The sequence below is a fragment of the Crotalus tigris genome, unplaced genomic scaffold (assembly GCF_016545835.1).
Source record: "Crotalus tigris isolate CLP2741 ecotype Arizona unplaced genomic scaffold, ASM1654583v1 scf7180000020588.15403103151:6194809, whole genome shotgun sequence".
Lineage (NCBI taxonomy): Eukaryota > Metazoa > Chordata > Lepidosauria > Squamata > Viperidae > Crotalus > Crotalus tigris.
Window position 1 is genome coordinate 3,479,039 of NW_024098092.1, and position 19,798 is coordinate 3,498,836.

General features: G+C 44.2%; 1 protein-coding gene across 1 annotated transcript; it reads left to right on the forward strand.

Moving 5' to 3' along the window:
• The first annotated feature begins 6,593 nt into the window (after nt 1-6,593).
• UBE2J2 (ubiquitin conjugating enzyme E2 J2) lies at nt 6,594-18,142 on the forward strand. The gene is made up of 7 exons (XM_039367268.1): nt 6,594-6,799; nt 11,089-11,219; nt 11,944-11,984; nt 13,604-13,706; nt 14,295-14,433; nt 14,585-14,665; nt 15,270-18,142. Exons 2-7 carry the CDS (start codon nt 11,089-11,091, stop codon nt 15,555-15,557), a joined length of 783 nt encoding a protein of 260 aa, XP_039223202.1. The 5' UTR covers nt 6,594-6,799; the 3' UTR covers nt 15,558-18,142.
• Nucleotides 18,143-19,798: the final 1,656 nt, after the last annotated feature.

Genomic DNA, 19,798 nt, shown 5'->3' on the forward strand with positions numbered 1-19,798 from the left:
GGTCCAAATGGAACTTCCACGTGTAGTCTGCTTCTAAAATATCAGTTGCTGGCTCTCTGATGCAGCTATTGGTAATCCGGCACAGACACTCGCGGTAGTAAAATGAAGAAAGCATTCTTTCTTTTCTTTTTTTCTTTTAAATCCTTTTAAGATGTCTTGTGCTTAGAGGGCAATGCCTTTGTTGAGAGGACACTCCTTTCCTGTGGGCAAAGAAGTATTTCAGATGGCTCGGGAAAGCGGACACGTGTGCTTGTCTGCGGATTCATTAAGCGGTTCACAAAACAAATGCCCCCTAAAATGTGATCACAATCCATTCCTATTTGCTACCTGTCAAAAGGATGTTGTTTTCTTTATTGGCCAAGAGACAATCTCCTGTACTTAAGAAGAGAAAAGGGGCTAAAGCTTTGAGCGAAAGAGGAAAAAATCAGAAATGATTCATAAGTTCTGGTCTTTTGGATGCTAGCTTTGGCCTTAGATGCATAGACTGGTGCTCTGAGAAGGGTGGAGCATTTACTTTCAACCGCCAATCCCAAACTTCCAAGCCTGACCATAATATATCGATAAGTGCAAATGTCAAATATTGGAGTAAGGGGGTGACATTCCTTTACTGAAAGCTGCTTGCAAGAATGACTATCGATAAAAGAGAATATTCGTAGCGCAGAGTTGGACTGGAGAGTTCTTGGTGCTCTCTGAGCTTGGGGGTTTTCTTGCAGACATTTCATTACCAAACCAGGTAACATCATCAGTGCTAGTTGTATGTAAAACAAGAGCAAATCCATTTCCCTATCTAGCACCAAGAAGCCCTGAAGAATGAATATGCTCAGAAAAGATGACTGAAAAAAATTGGCTGAAGAAAAGTACGCATTTTCACATGCTTCCAAAAAACAAACAAACAAACCCTCTTGCAGATTGATTTGTAAAATGAGAGAAGAAATGAAACTGAAATTGGCAATTTCTCCCCGGGTGTGTATGTGTGTATGTGTGGAGGGCATCTTTCAGCAACAGTGAGCTCCTTGTGGCTTGGATGAAACAATCATTCTCAAACAAACAAGCAACACGAGACTGGAAGTGACACATCACACCTGCATCTCAGGTGGCAGGAAAATGCAAGCAACTGACCATGTAAATTATTCTCCGACCAGGCATTTAGAGTGCCATCGCAGACACACTTATGTATCATGGTCAGGTTCACGATACCCCCACAAAGAGCTCGTCTGGAGGAATGAAAGCATCTTAGGAATGAGGCAAAAAAAAAATATAAGCTTCCTTAGCCGGGGAAGCAGGTTAGGTTTTAGTACAGAGACAGCTCCAAGTCAGCTGGCGATTTGCTTCTGCAAATTCCGTAAATGAGACTCAAGTGCCTCTAGGGAAGATGATTTTCGCTCAACCCAACTCTATCATGTTGCAGCACAGATCCTTTGCTTCAAGCTGCTGATGACAGGTGACTATTGCAGGTCAAAGATGTACAGTGTGTATAACTCTATGAATATACAGTATGTATAACTGTATACCTTCCAGTTGAAGGGATTCTAGCCCACTCCCTGTGTTGACCCATTGACTGGTTCAGAGCTTCAGTACATGGAACAAGGTTATGGGGTTTTCTGCTGGCACTGTGTTTCAGCCTTTACTTTCTTTCCCTGCTTTCATGCAGAAATCCAGAAAGAATATTAGTTTTTAAAATATATAATTCCCTTTGTTTCCAGGCTGCGTCCAAGAGAGCCTTCAGTACTGAATTATAAATTACACCTCAGTCAAGTGCAGGTGAGGGAGAGGCTGCAAAGCATGATTCCTTGTGTCTTTCAGAAGAATCGCCTAAGGACTGGAGAGAGTGTTAATCCCATGTTCCACAAAGATGATTTAAACCAGGAAAGAGAGCCAGGTTTAGCCAGGTGTATGTTGCAGGTTCTGGCACCAGTATATGTTTTTCATTGCTTCTTCCATCAAGGAGTTTCACATGTCATACATACAACTGGGCAAGCAGAGCAGAATGTTTTACATGGTCCAAGAAATAATAATAATAATAATAATAATAATAATAATAATAATAATAATAATAATAATAATAATAATAGTAATAGGCTCCTTGGGTGCAATCCCAAAACAACTGGAGCACCACTTGAACACCATTGGCATTGACAAATTCACTATTAGTCAATTGCAAAAGGCGGCCTTACTAGGAACTGCGTCCATCCTGCAACGATATCTGTAATACCATCAAACATCCACATCTGCCTATCCCAGGTCCTGGGTAAGGACTCGATAGGTAGACAAAATGCCAAATCCAGTCTGAACATCTGGCTGACTGTGCGATAATCCATAATAATAATAGTAATGATGATGATGATGATGATGATGATGATGTTGGAAGGGATCTTGGAGGTCATCGAGTCCAGCCCCAACACATTCAACTGAATGTGAATGTTTTTTTATAACTCATTAAAATGCTTACAGCAGCCTTCTTCAAACCACTGCCTTCCATACTGGTGGACAATAATTCCTACTGGTGAGAATTTAATCATAGGGGAGACTGTCATATAGGAAGGATTGTTATTCATGATGAGAAGCATCCACAGGAATTAATCTTAGAACGAATAGCAATGGCTCTCAAATGAAATAATTACGGTCATAGACTAGCTAGCATAAGCAATGGCTCTATTTTGTCAAAGGTCAATTTTGCATCTTCTCTTTTTAAACCTTGGGAAATTGCACCCTGAGCAATATGTTATTTGTTTTATTTCATTTCATTTGTGTATCACAGGGCCCCAACCGATAAATCAGCCAACAGTAATTAGGAATAGAAATTGCTGTTTCCAGCTTTCTTTGATCAGAAACCTAGGTACATCGGAGCAAAGGCAACAGTTTATTATGAAAAGCAAATGGAAAAGACTGGAGATGTTAATAAATAGTCTTTCAGAATAGGTAGGATTATCTTCCAAGCAGGGGCAAATGTCCTGGACAAAAGTAAGGATTCCAAACTTTCCCTGAACAGCGTTTCAGTAAGAAACTCAAAAAGATTGTTGTATCTTTTAATCCTATCTGTTGACCACTTGAAAGCATCTGGCTGGCATCTGACTGGCCTTAAGAAACAGTGCCAGACAAAATGACCTTTGCTGTGATGCCATCTGACACTTTCTTTAAACCCAGGTTCTCTTGCGTATTCTTAGAGCTATTTCTTCCTTAGTTCTGCTGACTCACAGCTGATAACTAGACAAATATGAAGGGGCTCTTATACTTTTGCAAATCTGATTCCTGATTCAGCAAAGCTGGAAAGCTCTCGATGACTCCAGCCGTTCTTCAGAATTATGAAATGTTTTGATGAATTGCGAAACACCATTCTGATTAACTCATTTACATTTGGACTTTTGCCTTATTTAAATATCCTGAAGTTTGGGTTCACTATCACTTTTCTCTCCTGGCCTTGTTCCTCTCTGTATTATGTAAGCTTGGTGCACAAAACAAAACGAAACAAAACAAAACTAGGCGAAGGTTCTCCCACCAAATGTAATTCTCAGTCCCAGCGAATTCAAAACAGTGTCTGTACATCAATCACTGCCACTGCCTCCCCATTTCTTTCAATGGAGCAAAAGCTAATGACCACTCAGGGCACTTGTTTGGACTGGAAAAGACTGGAAATATCTGTGAGGGTGTCACTCAGTGAATAAACATTTAGATTTAATTTATTTAAATGTTTTGATTAAACATTTATTTCCATCAAAATCTGAGAAGCTGTTTTGCTGCGAGCTGATTCTTTTCAGTACGAAGAACCAGCAGACCAACGTGTAGATAGTCACAATTATAATCCATGAATTCCTCAGGAGCTGAGCTCAAACTGAAGGAGAATTCAACCTCAGTTTAATTATAACGATGTTTTGCTTACCTTCAACTTCGACTCCATGTCAGTCGACTCTCCACCTGGAATGGATCCCTGAAGAAGGAAAAGACGAAATCCCAAATTGTTCTCTGCCTTGGCAAAGTATATCCATCCCCAAAATGGCCAGGCTGATCTGAAGAGAAGAAGGAAGCGGAGTGAAGCCTGATCCTGTAGTTTGATTAATCTGCATGCAGGAGAAAACAAGACATGTTGAAATCTTTTTTTCAAATGAGCCCGAGTGCCCTGGCGATGCACATGGGATCACCTAATGGCAGTATTAAAATACCAGAGAAATGACTGTAACCTGTCAAGCAGCATTAGCTATCCCAAGGAGTGAGCTGGATAGTGGTGAGAAATAAGCCGTGTTCATTAAGCTACTCTGATGCCTTTTCATCCTGACACATGATTGTCATACTAGGCCAATGCAACGAAATTGTAGTAGAAAGGAAGGTAGGTAAGTAGGTAGGTACGTTTTCAGATTAGTGGGAAGCGAGGGAAGGGCTGACTGCCTAAATTGTTACCCACAGAGTTGCAGATTGGAGTATTTACTTACCTTCATGATCTGTACAGAAATTTAGAACTAACCTTGGTGAAAGAGAAGGTATGAGTGAACCAATAAGAGGAGAAGGAAGGAGGGAGGGAGAGAAATTGTCAGACGAAATCATAATGTCGTTCCTTCCTCCTTTCCAAAAATAATAAAAAAAACCTCTTTAATAATCAGTTTTCAACATTCCTTTTCAATTTAAGGTGACCAACTATCCTCCTTTTGGGAGGACAGTCCTCCTTTTTTAAGTTTTGTCCTCCCTCAAAAAGTGTCCTCCTAGATGTCCTCCTTTTCCATATTTGAAGACTAGATGTCCTCCTTTTTCATATTTGAAGACTAATCTGCAGGGCTTTTTTTTACTCATAGAACACTCAGAAGGCGTTTCGGGACCCTTTTTTGATGGTTTTTTTCAACTTTTGCATGAGCTGTGCTACTCCCCCTATTGGCTTTCAAAAGCCAATAGGAATTGCTGCTGAGCGCGCCAAAACATCCGGTCAGCAAACTTTGCAGGAACTTTGCACCCCTCACTGCTACCCAACTACACCATCTCCTACTTAGTTCCGAAGATAGCTGGAGGAGACTGGAGCGGTAAGTTTCTCTTGATCTTCCCTGTTCGGTTCTACACAGGGATACACAGGGTAGGCGGTGGTGCTGGAGGGGGGAGCTGGGGGGGGTTGCAGGGCCGGAGCTGGCGCGACCGCGGGGCTGGCTCTACGGGGATGCGCAGGGTGGGGGCGGTGGTGCTGGGGTCGGTGGTGCTGGAGGCGGCTGGGGGGGTGGCTGCAGGGCCGGAGCCGGCGCGGCTAGTGCTTTGCAAGCCGCGGGGTTGGCTCTCCACGGCAGGGCAGCGGTGCTGGCGGGGCGGCTGTGAGCGGGAGCGCGGCGGGCAGTTGACCTTCCATGGACCACGCCAGCTGGTGGTCTACGCAGTGCTGACCTGCGCTGCCACCACCTCACCCTACATGCCTACGTGGCCGTTCTGGAGCGCCTGGCCCACAACACCTGCCTCTGCCACCCACCCCGTGCAGTACTCATTTAAATAATAATTAATAGGCATGTAAGCATAATTACAATATAAAATTTTATTGTTACAAATGTTTTTTATTATGCATTTATCATATTATAGCGTATTCTGTATTACTGTTGCAATAAATACAATGTTTCTTTTATTTAGGTTATTTTTTTCTTCAATTTATTTGTGTCCTCCTTTTCATTGCAAAAAAGTTGGTCACCTTATTTTCATGCCCAAAATATTCCTATTAATTTGCTGTTTAGAATATTTTCTCTTTTTCTTACAGAAACCTAGAAAGCTGTTTTGTTTTTGTTTTTTGGCCCTGAAGCCAAACTACAGCCCATTGTGTTCTTTCTCTATAGAAGCCTTTGAAAATTGCAGCTTTTAAGATGCATTGGGTAAAAGTCTACATCTATCACCAGCACACAATAATATGCATATTATTTTAATACTGGTAGATTTACATTCTCCTCCAATCACAATTGTCTCTGGGCATGTTCCAATCCCCCCCCATACATACTTTATAAGCCCCCGTCTTAACTATAACAGACCCTCTCAAGGTAATACTCCCGATATGTTTCTATTTTTTTTTCTTATTTCTATGCAAAATGGAGTTACATTTTAGCTACTATCCAATTATATATATATAAAAGTTTGAAAAAGATGGTCTGAAGGAGCACAAGCACCTTTAAGTAAAAGTGTTTGTCACTTTGTATATTTTCCGCGTGTGGGCGTCGAAAAGATTCATTGCTACAAATAGTAGGTAATTAAATATAGTGTTTATTCTCGACTTTTTAAGGTTAGACTCCTCTCTGTTCATCCTGGGCGCATCCCCGTGCGGTTGCCACGGCAACGGACCAAAAGCGCGGGAAAAGGACCAAAAGCGTCCCCGAGCGGCCCGCGCAAGCGCAGTCTAGTCTTCCAACGACGAAAGAGGCGGGCAGATTGCTCCGCCCCTTCATCCATCCGCCTTGGAAAAAAAAACACTCGAGCGGCTCATTCATTCCAACTACGACAACAAGGCGTCACGGCTTTGGGCGTCGCTCTAGCCCGCCCTCTGCGGAGCTCTATGGCAACTGGCCTAGCCTTTCGGTTTTTCCATCCTGGCCGTTGGTCAGGCCTTCCGGAAGTGCCCTTCCCCTCCCGCCGGAAGCGGAAGTGGCGAGAAGCAGGGAAGCCGGCCTCTACTTGGGCCTGCCCTGGGCAGCCATCTTGGACGGTCGCGGTGGCCGGAGTCGGGGAGCCGCGTCGGAAGGAGACAAGGCGCCGCCGCCGCCGCCGCCGGGTTGAGACGCTGACTCCGGCGCCAGCTGCCCTCCTTCCCCTTCCCCCGCCCCGGAGGAGCCGGAGGAGCCGAGCCTAGCAAAGAGAGGTAAGCCGGGAGACCTTTTGTTATTGAGTGGGGGACTACTGGCCCCATGGTGCTTGGTCCCGTCGGGGTCAGCCTGAGCTGCCTTAGCAAGGCCGGGGTGGGGATCTTTCCCTCTTACTCGGCGGGTTTGGGGCTGGTAGTTCGGGGGTGGTGGGGGTGGCCGAGATGAATGAATCCCGGAACCGGGTTTGGGCAGGTTGTGTGAATGCAGCCGGGCGGGGCTCCTGATAGGGGAAGCCGAACACGTGGAGTCGAAACGGCTCCTGGGTAGGTGACGAGGACATTCCCCCCCCCCCGCCGCTTTCGCCCTTGGGGAACCGCAGCTTCGGTTTTGCTAGCTGGGCTTTTGACTTGCCCACCGAGAGGCAGATGCTGAAACTCCCCTCCCCATAATTCCCGGCTAACAGCTGGGGCTGTTGTGGTTGTGGTCTCCTCCGGCTGTCATAAAAGCTATTTTATATCACTAGACAAGCATCTGGGGTGGCAGGGAGGGCGGGGGGGGTGCAGGCACTGGGCAAAAGCAGACAGCAAGGTGAATTGGTCTTGGCTTGACATATTGTGCTAAACTAAGCTGGAGCTTTTGGTTGAGTGGCTCAGCTAAGCTGTTGTGGCTTATTCACTGAGCTATCCCTAATTGATTTATTTGGACTTACACGCCTCCCAACTCACACAGTAACTTTTGGCGGCTCACGGTTGCGTAGAAACACGAAAACCAAAGAATGCAAAACAAAACCCAGCAAGCATCTGGAACCAAAGAACGGGAAAATAGAGGAACAAAAATAAAGGGAAACCCCGTAACGGAGGCCACCTATTGTGCAGTCCATTCAAAAGCCTTTCCTTCTGGATAGGTTCCCTTTATCCAGGTGATCGGGGAAGAACGGCGCTTTTAGGCTCCTGCAGGAAGTGACTCTGTTTCAGAGAAGGGGACCCAAAGCCAGAGCTCACAGGATGAGTTGGGAGACAGGCAGTAACCTGGCTTTGTGCCATGAAGGGCTTTACTGAATATTAAATTTTAAACTTGCCAATTGCTAGGGAGCCTGTGGAACTCGGAGTGCACAAGTGTTACGTGTGTACCAAGATGCAGCTATAATTAGTTGCACTGCTGCATTCTGGAACAGTTGCAGCTCCTGGGTGGCTTTCGAGGGCCTTCCCATATTCAGATCACAAGGAACGGTTGCTGGAATTGGGTATGTCTAGTTTAACGAAGAGAAGGACGAGGAGAGACATGATAAGCAGTCTTCCAATGTCTCAGGGGCTGCCCCAAAGAAGAGGGAGTCAAGCTATTCTCCAAAGCGCCTGAAGGCAGGACAAGAAGCAACGGATGGAAACTCATCATGGAGAGAAGCAACCTAGAACTAAGGAGAAACTTCCTGACAGTGAGAACAATTAATCAGTGGAACACCCTGCCTCCAGAAGTGGTGAATGCTCCAACACTGGAAGTTTTTAAGAAGAGACTGGACAGCCATTTGTCCGAAATGGTATAGGGTTTCCTGCCTGAGCAGGGGGTTGGACTCGATGACCTCCAAGGTCCCTTCCAACTACTACTACTACTACTATTACTACTACTACTACTATTACTACTACTACTACTACTACTTCTTCTTCTTCTTCTTCTTCTTCTTATTATTATTATTATTATTATTATCAATCATCGCACAGTCAGCCAGATGTTCAGACTGGATTTGGCATTTTGTCTACCTATCGAGTCCTTACCCAGGACCTGGGATAGGCAGAAGTAGATGTTTGATGGTATTATTATTATTATTATTATTATTATTATTATTATTATTTAACACGCGTGATAACGGCCCTCTAGCCTCAACTGCCCTGTGGTTCTCCAGCAGAAGCCCAATATTGAAGATCCCTAAACTGCATCTCTGTTCGGATTGTGGGAGTTCTGCCCCATCCAGAAGTACCGTAAGAGAATCCCCAAAACACAGCACACTCAAAACCTGCGGCTGTTTGGGCTAAGCCACAGCTTATTTCTCACTGACCAGATCCCCACAGCCTTCAGTCACTAGGAAGGAATCTTAAGTTTGCCTCAGGTGGAGTTGTATACTGATTTTCATTGACTTGGTAATAGACATGCAATACAGTCTAAAGCAGTTTCTGAAAGGTGTAGGTTGTCCCAGTTAATAGCCGCAAATACATTTTGTCTGATGTAACCTTGTTTAACCTTTGATAAACAAAGGAAATGCTTTTCTCCTTCATCTGGGTCACCATTCCAGCCTGGCTGTCACATTGGGCCTGGTGCCATCTCCTCTTGTTTGTCCCCAGCCTTTGCTCACTGGGAGAGACCAGTTCTCTTTCTGGAAAAGCTATCAAAACTTAGAATTAAGGAGAAATCTCCTGATAGTTAGAACAATTAATCAGTGGAATGAGTTGCCTCCAGAAGTTGTAGAATGATGCTCCAACACAGAGGTTTTTTTAAAGAAGAGATTGGACAACCATTTATCTGAATGCTTGAGCAGGGGGCTGGACTAGAAGACCTTCAATGTCCCTTCCAACTTTGTTATTTTAAGTGGAAGTAGGTCATGACCTCCTTGTTAGATTAGACCAGTAGCAGAGAACTGCAGAAATGAGTTGTGGGGAGGAAGTGCAGAAATAAGAAGTAGGGAGGAAGTGCGCCAGATTAGCTCGACCTGCCAACATGGTGGAGTAATCCCAAATTATTTTCTTGCAAAATGCAATAGGCCCTCTCTAAGGAATTCTCCCTTTCTCACAAGGAAAATGATTTTGTGGAATTAAGCCAAGCCTCTATTTAACAAGGCAGCCTTTTTCTTTTGCGGAAAACTTCCCCACCGCTAATAGTCCAAGACTCTTGTTATTGGAAATTAAACTGGCAGGCTTTTTGTGCCAGGGAAAAGAATTAATACATATTATTTTTTTATTATTATTTAGGGTGTGTTTGTATCTAAGCACAGCAGAGAGTTTCTTTTTTTCCTCCTAACAGTCCCGTGAGACTGATTTGTGCCTCTGCTTCCTAGAGTCGACCTCAGCTCCCTTGTGACCTCCAGGTTTATTATTTGTATGTATGATTCAGCTGTACCTAAGCAAGGAACTGGTGAGATGAACTGGATTTTGCCTTCCGTCATCCTTAGTCAACAAGGTCATGGTGGAATGTCCTGGCTTGGTAATTCTGGAAGGTACCTGGATGAGATAGGAATTGATCAAGGCAAAAGTGGGAAGCAAACAGATTTGGGGCAAGTTTCATGCAAAGTTGACATGGTATTTGGATCCAGTTTGCAAGCGTAGAGCAGTGATGGAGAGGAGGATCGTGTAACAGGGATGAAGGAGAGCTCAATGTGTTTAAACTGGAAGGGGTTTGGGGGTTTTATCCAAATGAGGCTCTTAGATTGCCTTTAGGTGGCTCCTGGATGAGGGGGGCAAATTATTTTTACGACTATTACCCTGGTTGGAGGGAAATTGTTTTTATGACCATCATCTGGTTAGAAGGATCAAGCAATCAAATTGATTGGTTGATTAGAAGGAAATCACTCGTATGACTTGTCCTGATTAGGTTAGCACTGTCAACTCGGACACGAGGCTGTTTTTAGAGTTTCCAGGCTTGCTTGCAACTGTTATTCCAACAGAAAGTTTAAAAGGTGAATTACCCTCTCTTCTTTTGCGTTTTTTTTTTTTTTTAAATCCTAAGATTGCTTTGGTCAGTCTTTGGATCCGTAGTTGTACGATCTTTCACCGAAACATGTGAAGCCTGTTCCTCATCCCTCTGCAAATGTTAAAAAGAACTGGGCTTGGTTTGGCTTAGAAATGAGTGCACTGCAGTTCTGGGTTGCTTCTGGTGTCTACCAAACATTTGCCTTCTTCCCCAAGCTGGGACAGTACCCCAAGATGCTATTGGGACTGCAGCCTCCCCCCCCCCCCAATCTTTCTGGTCAGGTTCAAAAGAGGATTTTTTGAGTGGGTGATGCTGGAGTTCTTATTGATGCTTGAATGTCTCCTGGTCTTTGTGGTGACACTGATCCAGTTTTTCTTCACGCTTTGAAAGGAGTTCTAGCACAGAGGGGTCCTTACAGTTATCCACAATCCAAGCAAATGTCTCTAGTAGGTTGTGTGAAGGTGGGCAGAGCCCCGTGTAACTCTGAAAACTCAGCCTAAGCAAAAATTGGAAGGGTGGCAGTGGAGCGGGAATGACAGCAATTAAAACTTTATTTCTCCTAACCACTCTGAGGCGGTTGGTTGTCAGCTTCTCTTGAGCTTGTGGAGCCTAAAATTCTTTGCATTGGTTGTTGTTCAATTATGCACCCCCCCCCCCTTTCTGCCTCCAGATGAGCAACTCCAGCAACAAGCGCGCCTCTACCACGGCCACCCAGCGACTCAAGCAGGACTATCTGCGCATCAAAAAAGATCCAGTGCCTTATATTTGTGCTGAGCCTTTGCCATCCAATATCCTTGAGTGGTAAGAATTGGGGGGGGGGGTGAACCTGAAAGGCATCAGAGATGGAACCTCCTTAAAAAAGTGGTAGGGACGTTCTCTAGCAGGGCTCCCCCCCCCCGGGCTGTAGCCCACTAACAGCCTGTGGCCTGTTCAGAATTGGGCTGCATGAGTGGCTAGCCGGAGCGCAGGTATGCATGCACGCACGCAGCTCAACCTGTGCGAGCAATGAGCTGGCAGACACTTGCACACGTGCGTGCCAGCCCACCGTTCGTGCAAGGGCTGCACGCACACGGGACCCAGGTCCCCTCTCCCCTCCCCCAACCAAGCCACAGAGGTCGAGGAGCGCTGCTCTAGAGGCTAAGATTCCTGATCTGGCTCACTTTCCCCAACGTCTCATCAGCCACTTAGTCTATTTCGCACTGTTGGAAGTTGGGAGTGTTACTTAACAGTGCCTTTTAAAAACATCTCTCCCACGTCCACTATCGGTGAAATTTGCAGATCAATCTGCAGACCTTACCAAGAAGAAACCGGGAAGCAGACATGATATATAACGGCAGTCAGAAATAACGGCGGGATTTAGAAGTAAGGCTGTGCTATAGCAAGGTCTTCTTCGTGGGCGTCGGGTGCAACAGAGCAGATTTCCATCTGGGGATCTTCTGAAGGGACACGACACCCTCATTCCTCACGTCTAAATTCGAAACATGACTTGTGTAATATATTTGTGTGTGTGTGTTTGTTTTTGTAGGCACTATGTTGTACGAGGACCTGAAAAGACACCGTATGAAGGTAAATCGTAGTTTAGCAGCATGAATGGAGAAGCTTTTTGTTGGGAACAAAACATCACCCACCTGTGTTATTTAGTCTTGCTTGGAAACAATTCTGGGGCTTTTTTTTTTCCTGTTCTCCTTGTTTGCTATTTTTATATGCACATGTGTTGGGTATATATCACCGAATCCTATGTAGTTTGGTCAAGAAGCATCAACTTCCAAAATTTATTTCCAGGAATGTTTGTAGATGCCAGATGAGATTCAGATGCTTATTGAGAGAATAAAAAGGGCGATGGGCTGGACTCTAGAACTGCTAGCATCGTAGGAGGATAAAGGAGATGGCCAAAATAACTCCTCAGGCAGGACTGGTTTTATCTACATATTTCAGAGAGCTTTCTCCTTTTCTTCAAGTTGCTTGTAACAAAAAGGGCCCCACAGTTCTCTGTTCACCAGTCCCTGGTAGCTACCTCTCCCTGGTGTTTGCTGACTCTCATGCTTCTCGTTGGGAGAGGGAGCTGACAAAGAAACTCCACTTGCTAGGTTTCACGGGGGATGCTCTGGGACAATGGTTCTCAACCTTTTTAATGCCGCGACCCCCAACCGGTCGTAAGTCGAGGACTATTCAACTGATCGTAAGTCGAGGACTACTCAACGGGTGCAGCACCGTTTGCAGAATGGGACTTTTGGCGGGCTCAGCAGGGCAGAGACAGCCTGGACCATTCCTATTGGCTTTTGAAAGCCAACAGAATTAGACTCTATTCAAGAGAGCCTATTCTATTGGCTTTCAAAAGCCAATAGAATAAAAGGGAGTAGCACAGCTAAGGAAAAGGGGGGGAAAAATGGCGGACTGCGTTGTTTGGCGACCCCCGTGAAATGGTCGTTCGACCCCAAATGGGATCCCGACCCACAGGTTGAGAACCACTGTTCTGGGAGATTATGGTCTCAAGGGCGCCCAGTTGTAGGGTAGTCCAACAGCTTGTGGACATAGATTTGCAATACTTAAGATCCAGAGCCAACAAAACCTGCTCCCCTTTGAGCTTCAGCCACTCTAATAATTATGGATTGAGGATGGCTTCATATTTCTATACTCTAACCATCCCCAAGTATAGAAGAGTCTTTTCCCTAGCCCATTTCAATGTCTTGCCCACAGCACTACTCGACGGGCGATTCAAGAGGCTCCTGTTTATGAGCAACTATGCCTCTGTGATAGGGCTGAAGTTGTGGAGCATGTCTTATCATACTGCCCTATGTATAACACAGCCAGAATTAAATTACTGTCTCTCCTTGGAATTGATCCTTCTGGTTCTAATCTTACTAATTTGGTCTTATATTGTCCAGGGGATGGCTCCTATATTACTTCTCAGGTTTCTAAATTTCTTTTAAGAGCTGTAACTATTAGAGGAGAACGTTGTAATTCCCCCTTAGCCAAGGCTTCTGGTGTTAATTGTTTGTGATTATATTTTGCTTGTGTTTTCTTTTGTTGCACTTGCATTTTGATCTGTGACCGCAAAATAAAATATATATATATGGAAGGGCCCCAGAGGTTCTCTCCTCAAACTGTTCACTAACTCCTTTGGACAAGATGATTTGCTGTGAAATTTAAAAAAAGGTTCTCTTTTCCCGCTATTCCTGTTTTAGGTGGCTACTACCATGGGAAGTTAATTTTCCCCAGAGAATTTCCTTTTAAACCTCCTAGTATTTATATGATCACACCAAATGGAAGATTTAAATGCAATACAAGGTAAGAGCTTTGCTTAATATTTCCTGGTCTTTTCTCGGCCAGTGATTTGATTCTCCTCTCGCTTGTTAAGGATACGAGAAATATTTCAACTAGCGACGTCTTGAGCTTGTGGTACCATGTGTCAGAATCCAATTATATTTCATCTCTAGTTATCGACCATGGGAAACCCCATTTCTGCCCTCTCTGGATTCTGTCATACTATGAAGGGGAAAGGGGATGAGCAAAGGGGTTTTATGGCCCTCACTTCCTTTGTTACAACTTCAAAGGGATTGAATGGATATCACCAAAAAGATTATAACAATAGGGCCCATCAGTAAGGGTGAAAAACTGTGTCACTTTTTTCAGGACCATGGTGGCTTCAAACAATCTGGGAAGGGTAATTCAGACACGTCTGGAAACACTCTTAAATTTCACTAAAGCTTTTCCCCAGACCTGTAGTGACAGTTCCGTGAAGGAACCTCCGATTTTGTTTAATTTGGTTAAGAACAATGGAAGTGTTCATTGCACCCAAAGAAATCTTGTCCTGGTAAACACACTCTGTCTCTCTGCTGTGACTAAGCTTCGGGGTTTTCTGCTTTTGTTTTGTAGGTTGTGTCTTTCCATTACTGATTTCCACCCCGACACATGGAACCCAGCTTGGTCAGTCTCCACAATCTTGACAGGCCTTCTTAGTTTTATGGTTGAAAAAGGGCCCACACTGGGCAGTATAGAAACGACAGAATTTACGGTGAGTCTCTATTGCTGGCTGCCATTTCTTCACTGCCGATTAAAAATCGGCCACAAAGGAATCCGCAGGGAGAGATACAGGACTCTTGGTTTCATTTCCATTCAAATGGTAACACCAGCCTGACTTTTCTCTTCTCTTTTTGCTCCGTCAGAAGAGGCAATTGGCTTCGCAGAGTTTAGAATTTAACGTAAAAGACAAGGTCTTTTGTGAATTGTTTCCTGACATGGTGGAGGTAAGTGACAGGCTAGTCTTTTCCTTGAGCGATATCTCCAATTATTGGGGGTGTGTGTGTGTTTTTAGTTACACTGGGTCATTTTTTTGATTTGGAGATGTCCACCACTCCAGGGCAACATTTGCTTCACCTAGAAATTCATCCATTCTTGTGCAAAGGCTCTTGTTGTATCACAACCTGAGCCCATTTCCAGCTTCCTCTTAGTGTCTGTGGCTTGCTTGTGAGCAATAATCCCATTAGAGAATGAGCATGGACATCTCAAAACCAGACCAGAAAGTTTCTGTTCTGCAGGCTTAACCATAAGCATTATTCTGATAATCAGGCTGAGTTTTCAGACTGTAGCGGAAGTCTCTTTGGTTTGGGAACCTTCCACCGGCATAAAAAAGAGCTTGCCATAGGGGAAAATCTAAGATCTTGGGTTTTGCCAGAAAAAAACTAGGAACCTCCCATCCGAAAGCTGAAAAGGTTTAGTTCAAACCCAGAATGGTGAAACTAGTTCTATCTTGAATAGACTTCGGTTTGCTTCATTGAAAGAATTTCACCGTGGCACAGCCTCCATTTGATCACTTCCTGCTGTCTCTCCTGCCCTTCTTGGCTTCTCCAGGAAATCAAGCAGAAACAGAAGGCACGAGAAGATCTCCACAGCCGGCCAACGACTCTCCCGCTTCCGGATGTCATCCCTGACGGGGAAGCTCATCACGGCCAGAACGGCCTGCCGATTCTAAACGGGCACCCGCCTTTGGCTGCAGCTAACAACCCCCTTGGCCTCCAGCAAGCTAACCGCCATCATGGACTCCTGGGTGGAGCTTTGGCGAACTTGTTTGTTATAGTGGGCTTTGCGGCTTTTGCGTATACAGTGAAGTATGTCTTGAGGAGCATTGCGCAGGAGTGAGATGCTCTGAAGTTCTCCTTTTCCTTCCAAGTCTGGGTTCTGAGACCAAAATAACAGTAGTGGCAGGAAGGAAACAAAACATTTGGGACTCTGTGGGTCTCGTACTCCCAACTGTGGGGCTAACTGCTGTGATGTGTACAGGGGTTTTGTTTTGTTTTTTAAATTACTGGTTTGGCTCATGGAATTAGTTTTGTTGGAAGGGAGGGGAAAACCCTGTTTGGGATTGAAAAGGATGGGATGGGATGGAGGAAGGAAGAGGACAAACACACTGTCTCCCAAGAAAGAAGAAGAAGAAGAAGAAAAAAAAAATCCCTTTCTGAAACAGGTAAATTGTAGGATCTAAATTTACCGGCCTGCAAAATCCCTGTGTTTCGTTTTTCTTTTTTTTCCAGCGCGCTCCGAATCGGTTCTAACATCTTGGGAGTTTTTGAGAACTTGGGCAGAAGCATCCATTTTAAGGCAACATGGGATTTTTGGCGATAGGAAGATGGGGTGGCAGAGCATGGGCAGTCCATGCCTGTTTTAATACGGATGGGTAGATCTCTCAGCTGAGGAGAAGGAGGAGGGTGGGGGAATAAGGAGCACTCTTGTTTTGTTAAGAGGCCCTCCCTTAGATCACGTCGCTTGACGTGCTGGTGTTTGCTGCTGAACGGGTTCCCAAACTGAGCAGATGTTTGTATGAATGCTAGATGCTCAAGGCAGCATTTTGCATACTAAGCTTGCCCGACGCCAGAGAGTGAATTTACAGTTCTTTTAAAATAAAGTTTGGAGTGAGGGTGAGCATAAAGCTTTTGAGCCACCCCCACAAAGAGGAGTTTTGGTGCTAACAGAAACAGCCTGGGTTTACGCAAAAGAGAAAACTTTTCCACTCTCCTACGCAACCACAAGGGTGCAGTGGCCCTGAGTAACTGTGTGTGTTTTTAAGCAGGCACATTCTTTGCCCAACGCATCACAATGTGCAATTTTTCTTCTTATAATTCTGGCCCAATTAAAAACGTGCCCAATTGCTCTTTAAAGAGAGAGACAGAACAATGGCCAAATCTTACCAGCTTTTGTTGGCCTTTTGATCAGCATTTTTTTAAAAAAAAAAAGTGTAAAAGTTTGATGTTCTGTCTTCTTTTCTTTCAAAAGGACCCCGTTTGAGGACTTGAGGTTGCAATCATGTTATGTTTTATAATTCATCTCCAGGTTTTTGCTGCTAAGGAGAAGGGAAGTGAAAGAGTCAACCTCAGAGAGGATGGCCTGGGAAGGATTTTTTTTCAATAAATTCCTTCTGTGTTTCATACCCGTCCTCTTCCCCCCCCCCTCCCCATTAGTGCTATGCTTTGTCTTGCAGTTAATTAGCTCCAGTTGAAGGTATTTTTTCTAAAGCAGGGATCACTCAAAAGCTAGGACCTCAAGGAGGTTGATTTAACTTAAGTTAAACAGATAAATGTTCTGGGGCGAAAAACCTACTTATTCTCAACCGGAACAGCTGGACCTTTACATTCCCCATTTTGGGGCAGGGAAAGAGACACCTCCTCCCCCCCAGTTGTGCTTCTGGGATTAGTGTGATGTTTTGCCCATCCAGCTTATCTGGCTAAAATAAATATCTTCCCGTAGCCAAAAACAAAGAAAAAGAGGGAAAACAACCTAAGCCCAACCCATTTAGCGTGGTTTTCCTGTTATTAGACCCCCTCCATTGGTATTGCCAAGGTTGAAAGAACCCTGTATTGTTAAGTATGTCTTTTTAAGCTTCTCTTTCGTTCAAAGGTATTTTAAAGATGAGATTTCTGCTTTTTGTTAAAGTTTTGAGTTACTGGTTTTATTCCTTTTTTTTTTTTGGTATAGTTTTTTTTTCTGGAACCCATGCACAAAACAGATTGGAAATGTTGACTTTATGAAATGATATAGAGTATTGACTGGGGGAAAGTATTGACCAGAAAAAGATTAATTAAATCCATAAGCTGTTTAACTTCATCTAAGAGTTTAACTTCATCTAAGAGTGAATATCTGCTTTTGACCAATTTCCCCACCAGTAGGTGTTGGTTTAGTTGTGACTCTCCCAATAGCTCTATCAGTGAACAAACGTTTATTAAAATCTCATTGTCGGCATGTGAATGGGAGAGAGGGCTACAGTAGAAAATCATTTTAAGAAAGCCTTCTCAGTATGTCCACACTATCGTGGACTACATCTCCCCATCATCCTGGGCAACAGGGATCTAGGACAAATTGGGGAAGGGTATTTGGGGAGACTGATTTAAAATACGTATTTCCATTTTTTAGAAATACTTCAGGGATTGTGTGATAGTCTCCCCCCCTCTCTGTCTTTTGATGAAATTTTGTTTGTGGTTTTTTTTTTTTTTCTCCTTCAGCTTGGTCCATGTTTTGCACCCGCGGGTTGTCACGAGATCTTAATGTACATATTCATGCAAAGGCATTTCTTTCTACTTGAAAAAAAAGAAGCGTAGGTCACATTCTTTATAGTACCTTAAAGGGGTGGGTGGGAAAGAGGCTGGTTCAATGGACGTGACTTGGTTCACTGATGGGGCTAAGCGTGGGTTTGTTTAACCATAGTTTGTTGAATAAATCACTGTCTGAGTTCACTTGTGCTCAATTGGGTGTGGTGGCTTCTAAGCTGCACTGATGGAGTTCACACACATGTTTGACTTTCACATGACAGAGTAGCTTAAATCGGCTTAATGAATTAATTGGCCGGCTGGCCAAAGTGGAGTTTAGATGTATGTTAAGTGCATGTTTGTGGATGAGAAAATGATGACAGGTGAGAAACCTTGTGTTTTTTTTTTAATCCAAGAATATTCGGTTGGTCAATTGCAGAAGAATATTCTAATGCACGGGAGTCCAACTTTTAAGACCTGTAGACTTCAACTCCCAGAATTCCCCATGCTGGTTGAGGATTTCTGGCAGTTGAAGTCTGCAGGTCTTAAAATTGGACACCTCTGCAGTATTATCTAGAATCAGTCTATACCAGTGGTGGCGAACCTTTTAGAGACCGAGTGCCCAAACTGCAACCAAAACCCACTTATGCATCGTCGGGTGCTGGGTGGGTGTGGCCCATTGGCTGGGTGTGGCCAATTGGAGGGGTGTGGCCCATTGGGTAGGCATGGCTGCCGTGGTAACAGCAGACTGGGTGGGACTAAAAAGTTCAATCCATCAATTCCAACTTTGCAAGATCTTTTTTTTCCCCGCGAGAAGTTGAAATTGATTGACTGATTGAACCTTTTTTTTTTTTGCACATGGCAGTGGAGGCCTAAAATGAAAAGATTTTATAAAACCCAGCTGAAGGCCTAGGAATGGGGTGACGGCACCCGTGCCATAGGTTCGCCACCACTGGTCTAGACCCAGCAGTCAGAGAACAGTTTGGGCTGTTTGGAGGTGGGATAAATATTTAGGCAAGAGTTGCAGAGATAGAGGGAGAATTGGGACCAAACAGAACTCTATTATTTGCAAGAGGTTGCAAGCAAAATAAAGGAGTTTATTTTTTAGGTGGAATGGGTATTATTTTAGCAGAGTCACGATAGGTATAGATGGAAACTTTTATGTCCAGAAGTTTCCAAGTATGGGATCCTGGGGACAAGTAAGAACTGAGATCCTCTGTTCAAATATCTGCTGACCTTCTGAAGCAAAGTATGCTTGAAGCAGCTCAATGCTTGGAGGAAGAATCTTTGTAGACTCCTAGAATTATAGTGGACCAGACTGAGAAATTGAAACAGATGCCAGATGGCAGCAAGGGTTTCTCTTGCTGCCAAGAAGTTGCATTAGTTGAAGTACCTTTTTCATGAAGGACCTCTAGCTGAGAAGGAATAGGGCTGCTTTGGATCATGTACACATTGATGCAGCAAGAGGCTTCTGCTTTAGATTTGTTTTTTTGGATAGGCTTAGATTCTTAGGCCTGGTGGCAACTTGATCGAGATAAGAGAGAAAAGATGAACAAATGATCCTGAGACATAGAGAAGCCAGTGGCTTTCCCTGTTTGTGCAGGCTTTACCTGGTTTAATATATATTGATATATTTGGTTTAATATACATTGATATATTTCAACTGTAATATAATAGTATATCCAGCAGGTGTCGCTATGATACCAACATTTAGACAAATGGCAGGTAAGTCATGGTCTCATGTAAGTAATTTTAATGGATAGGAACTGAGTTGAATCTTGGTCACATCCTCTCTTGTAAGGGAGGTCCACCTTGAGAAACCCTAATCGGGCAGGCCTAGAAATACGAGGAACGTGCGGGGAA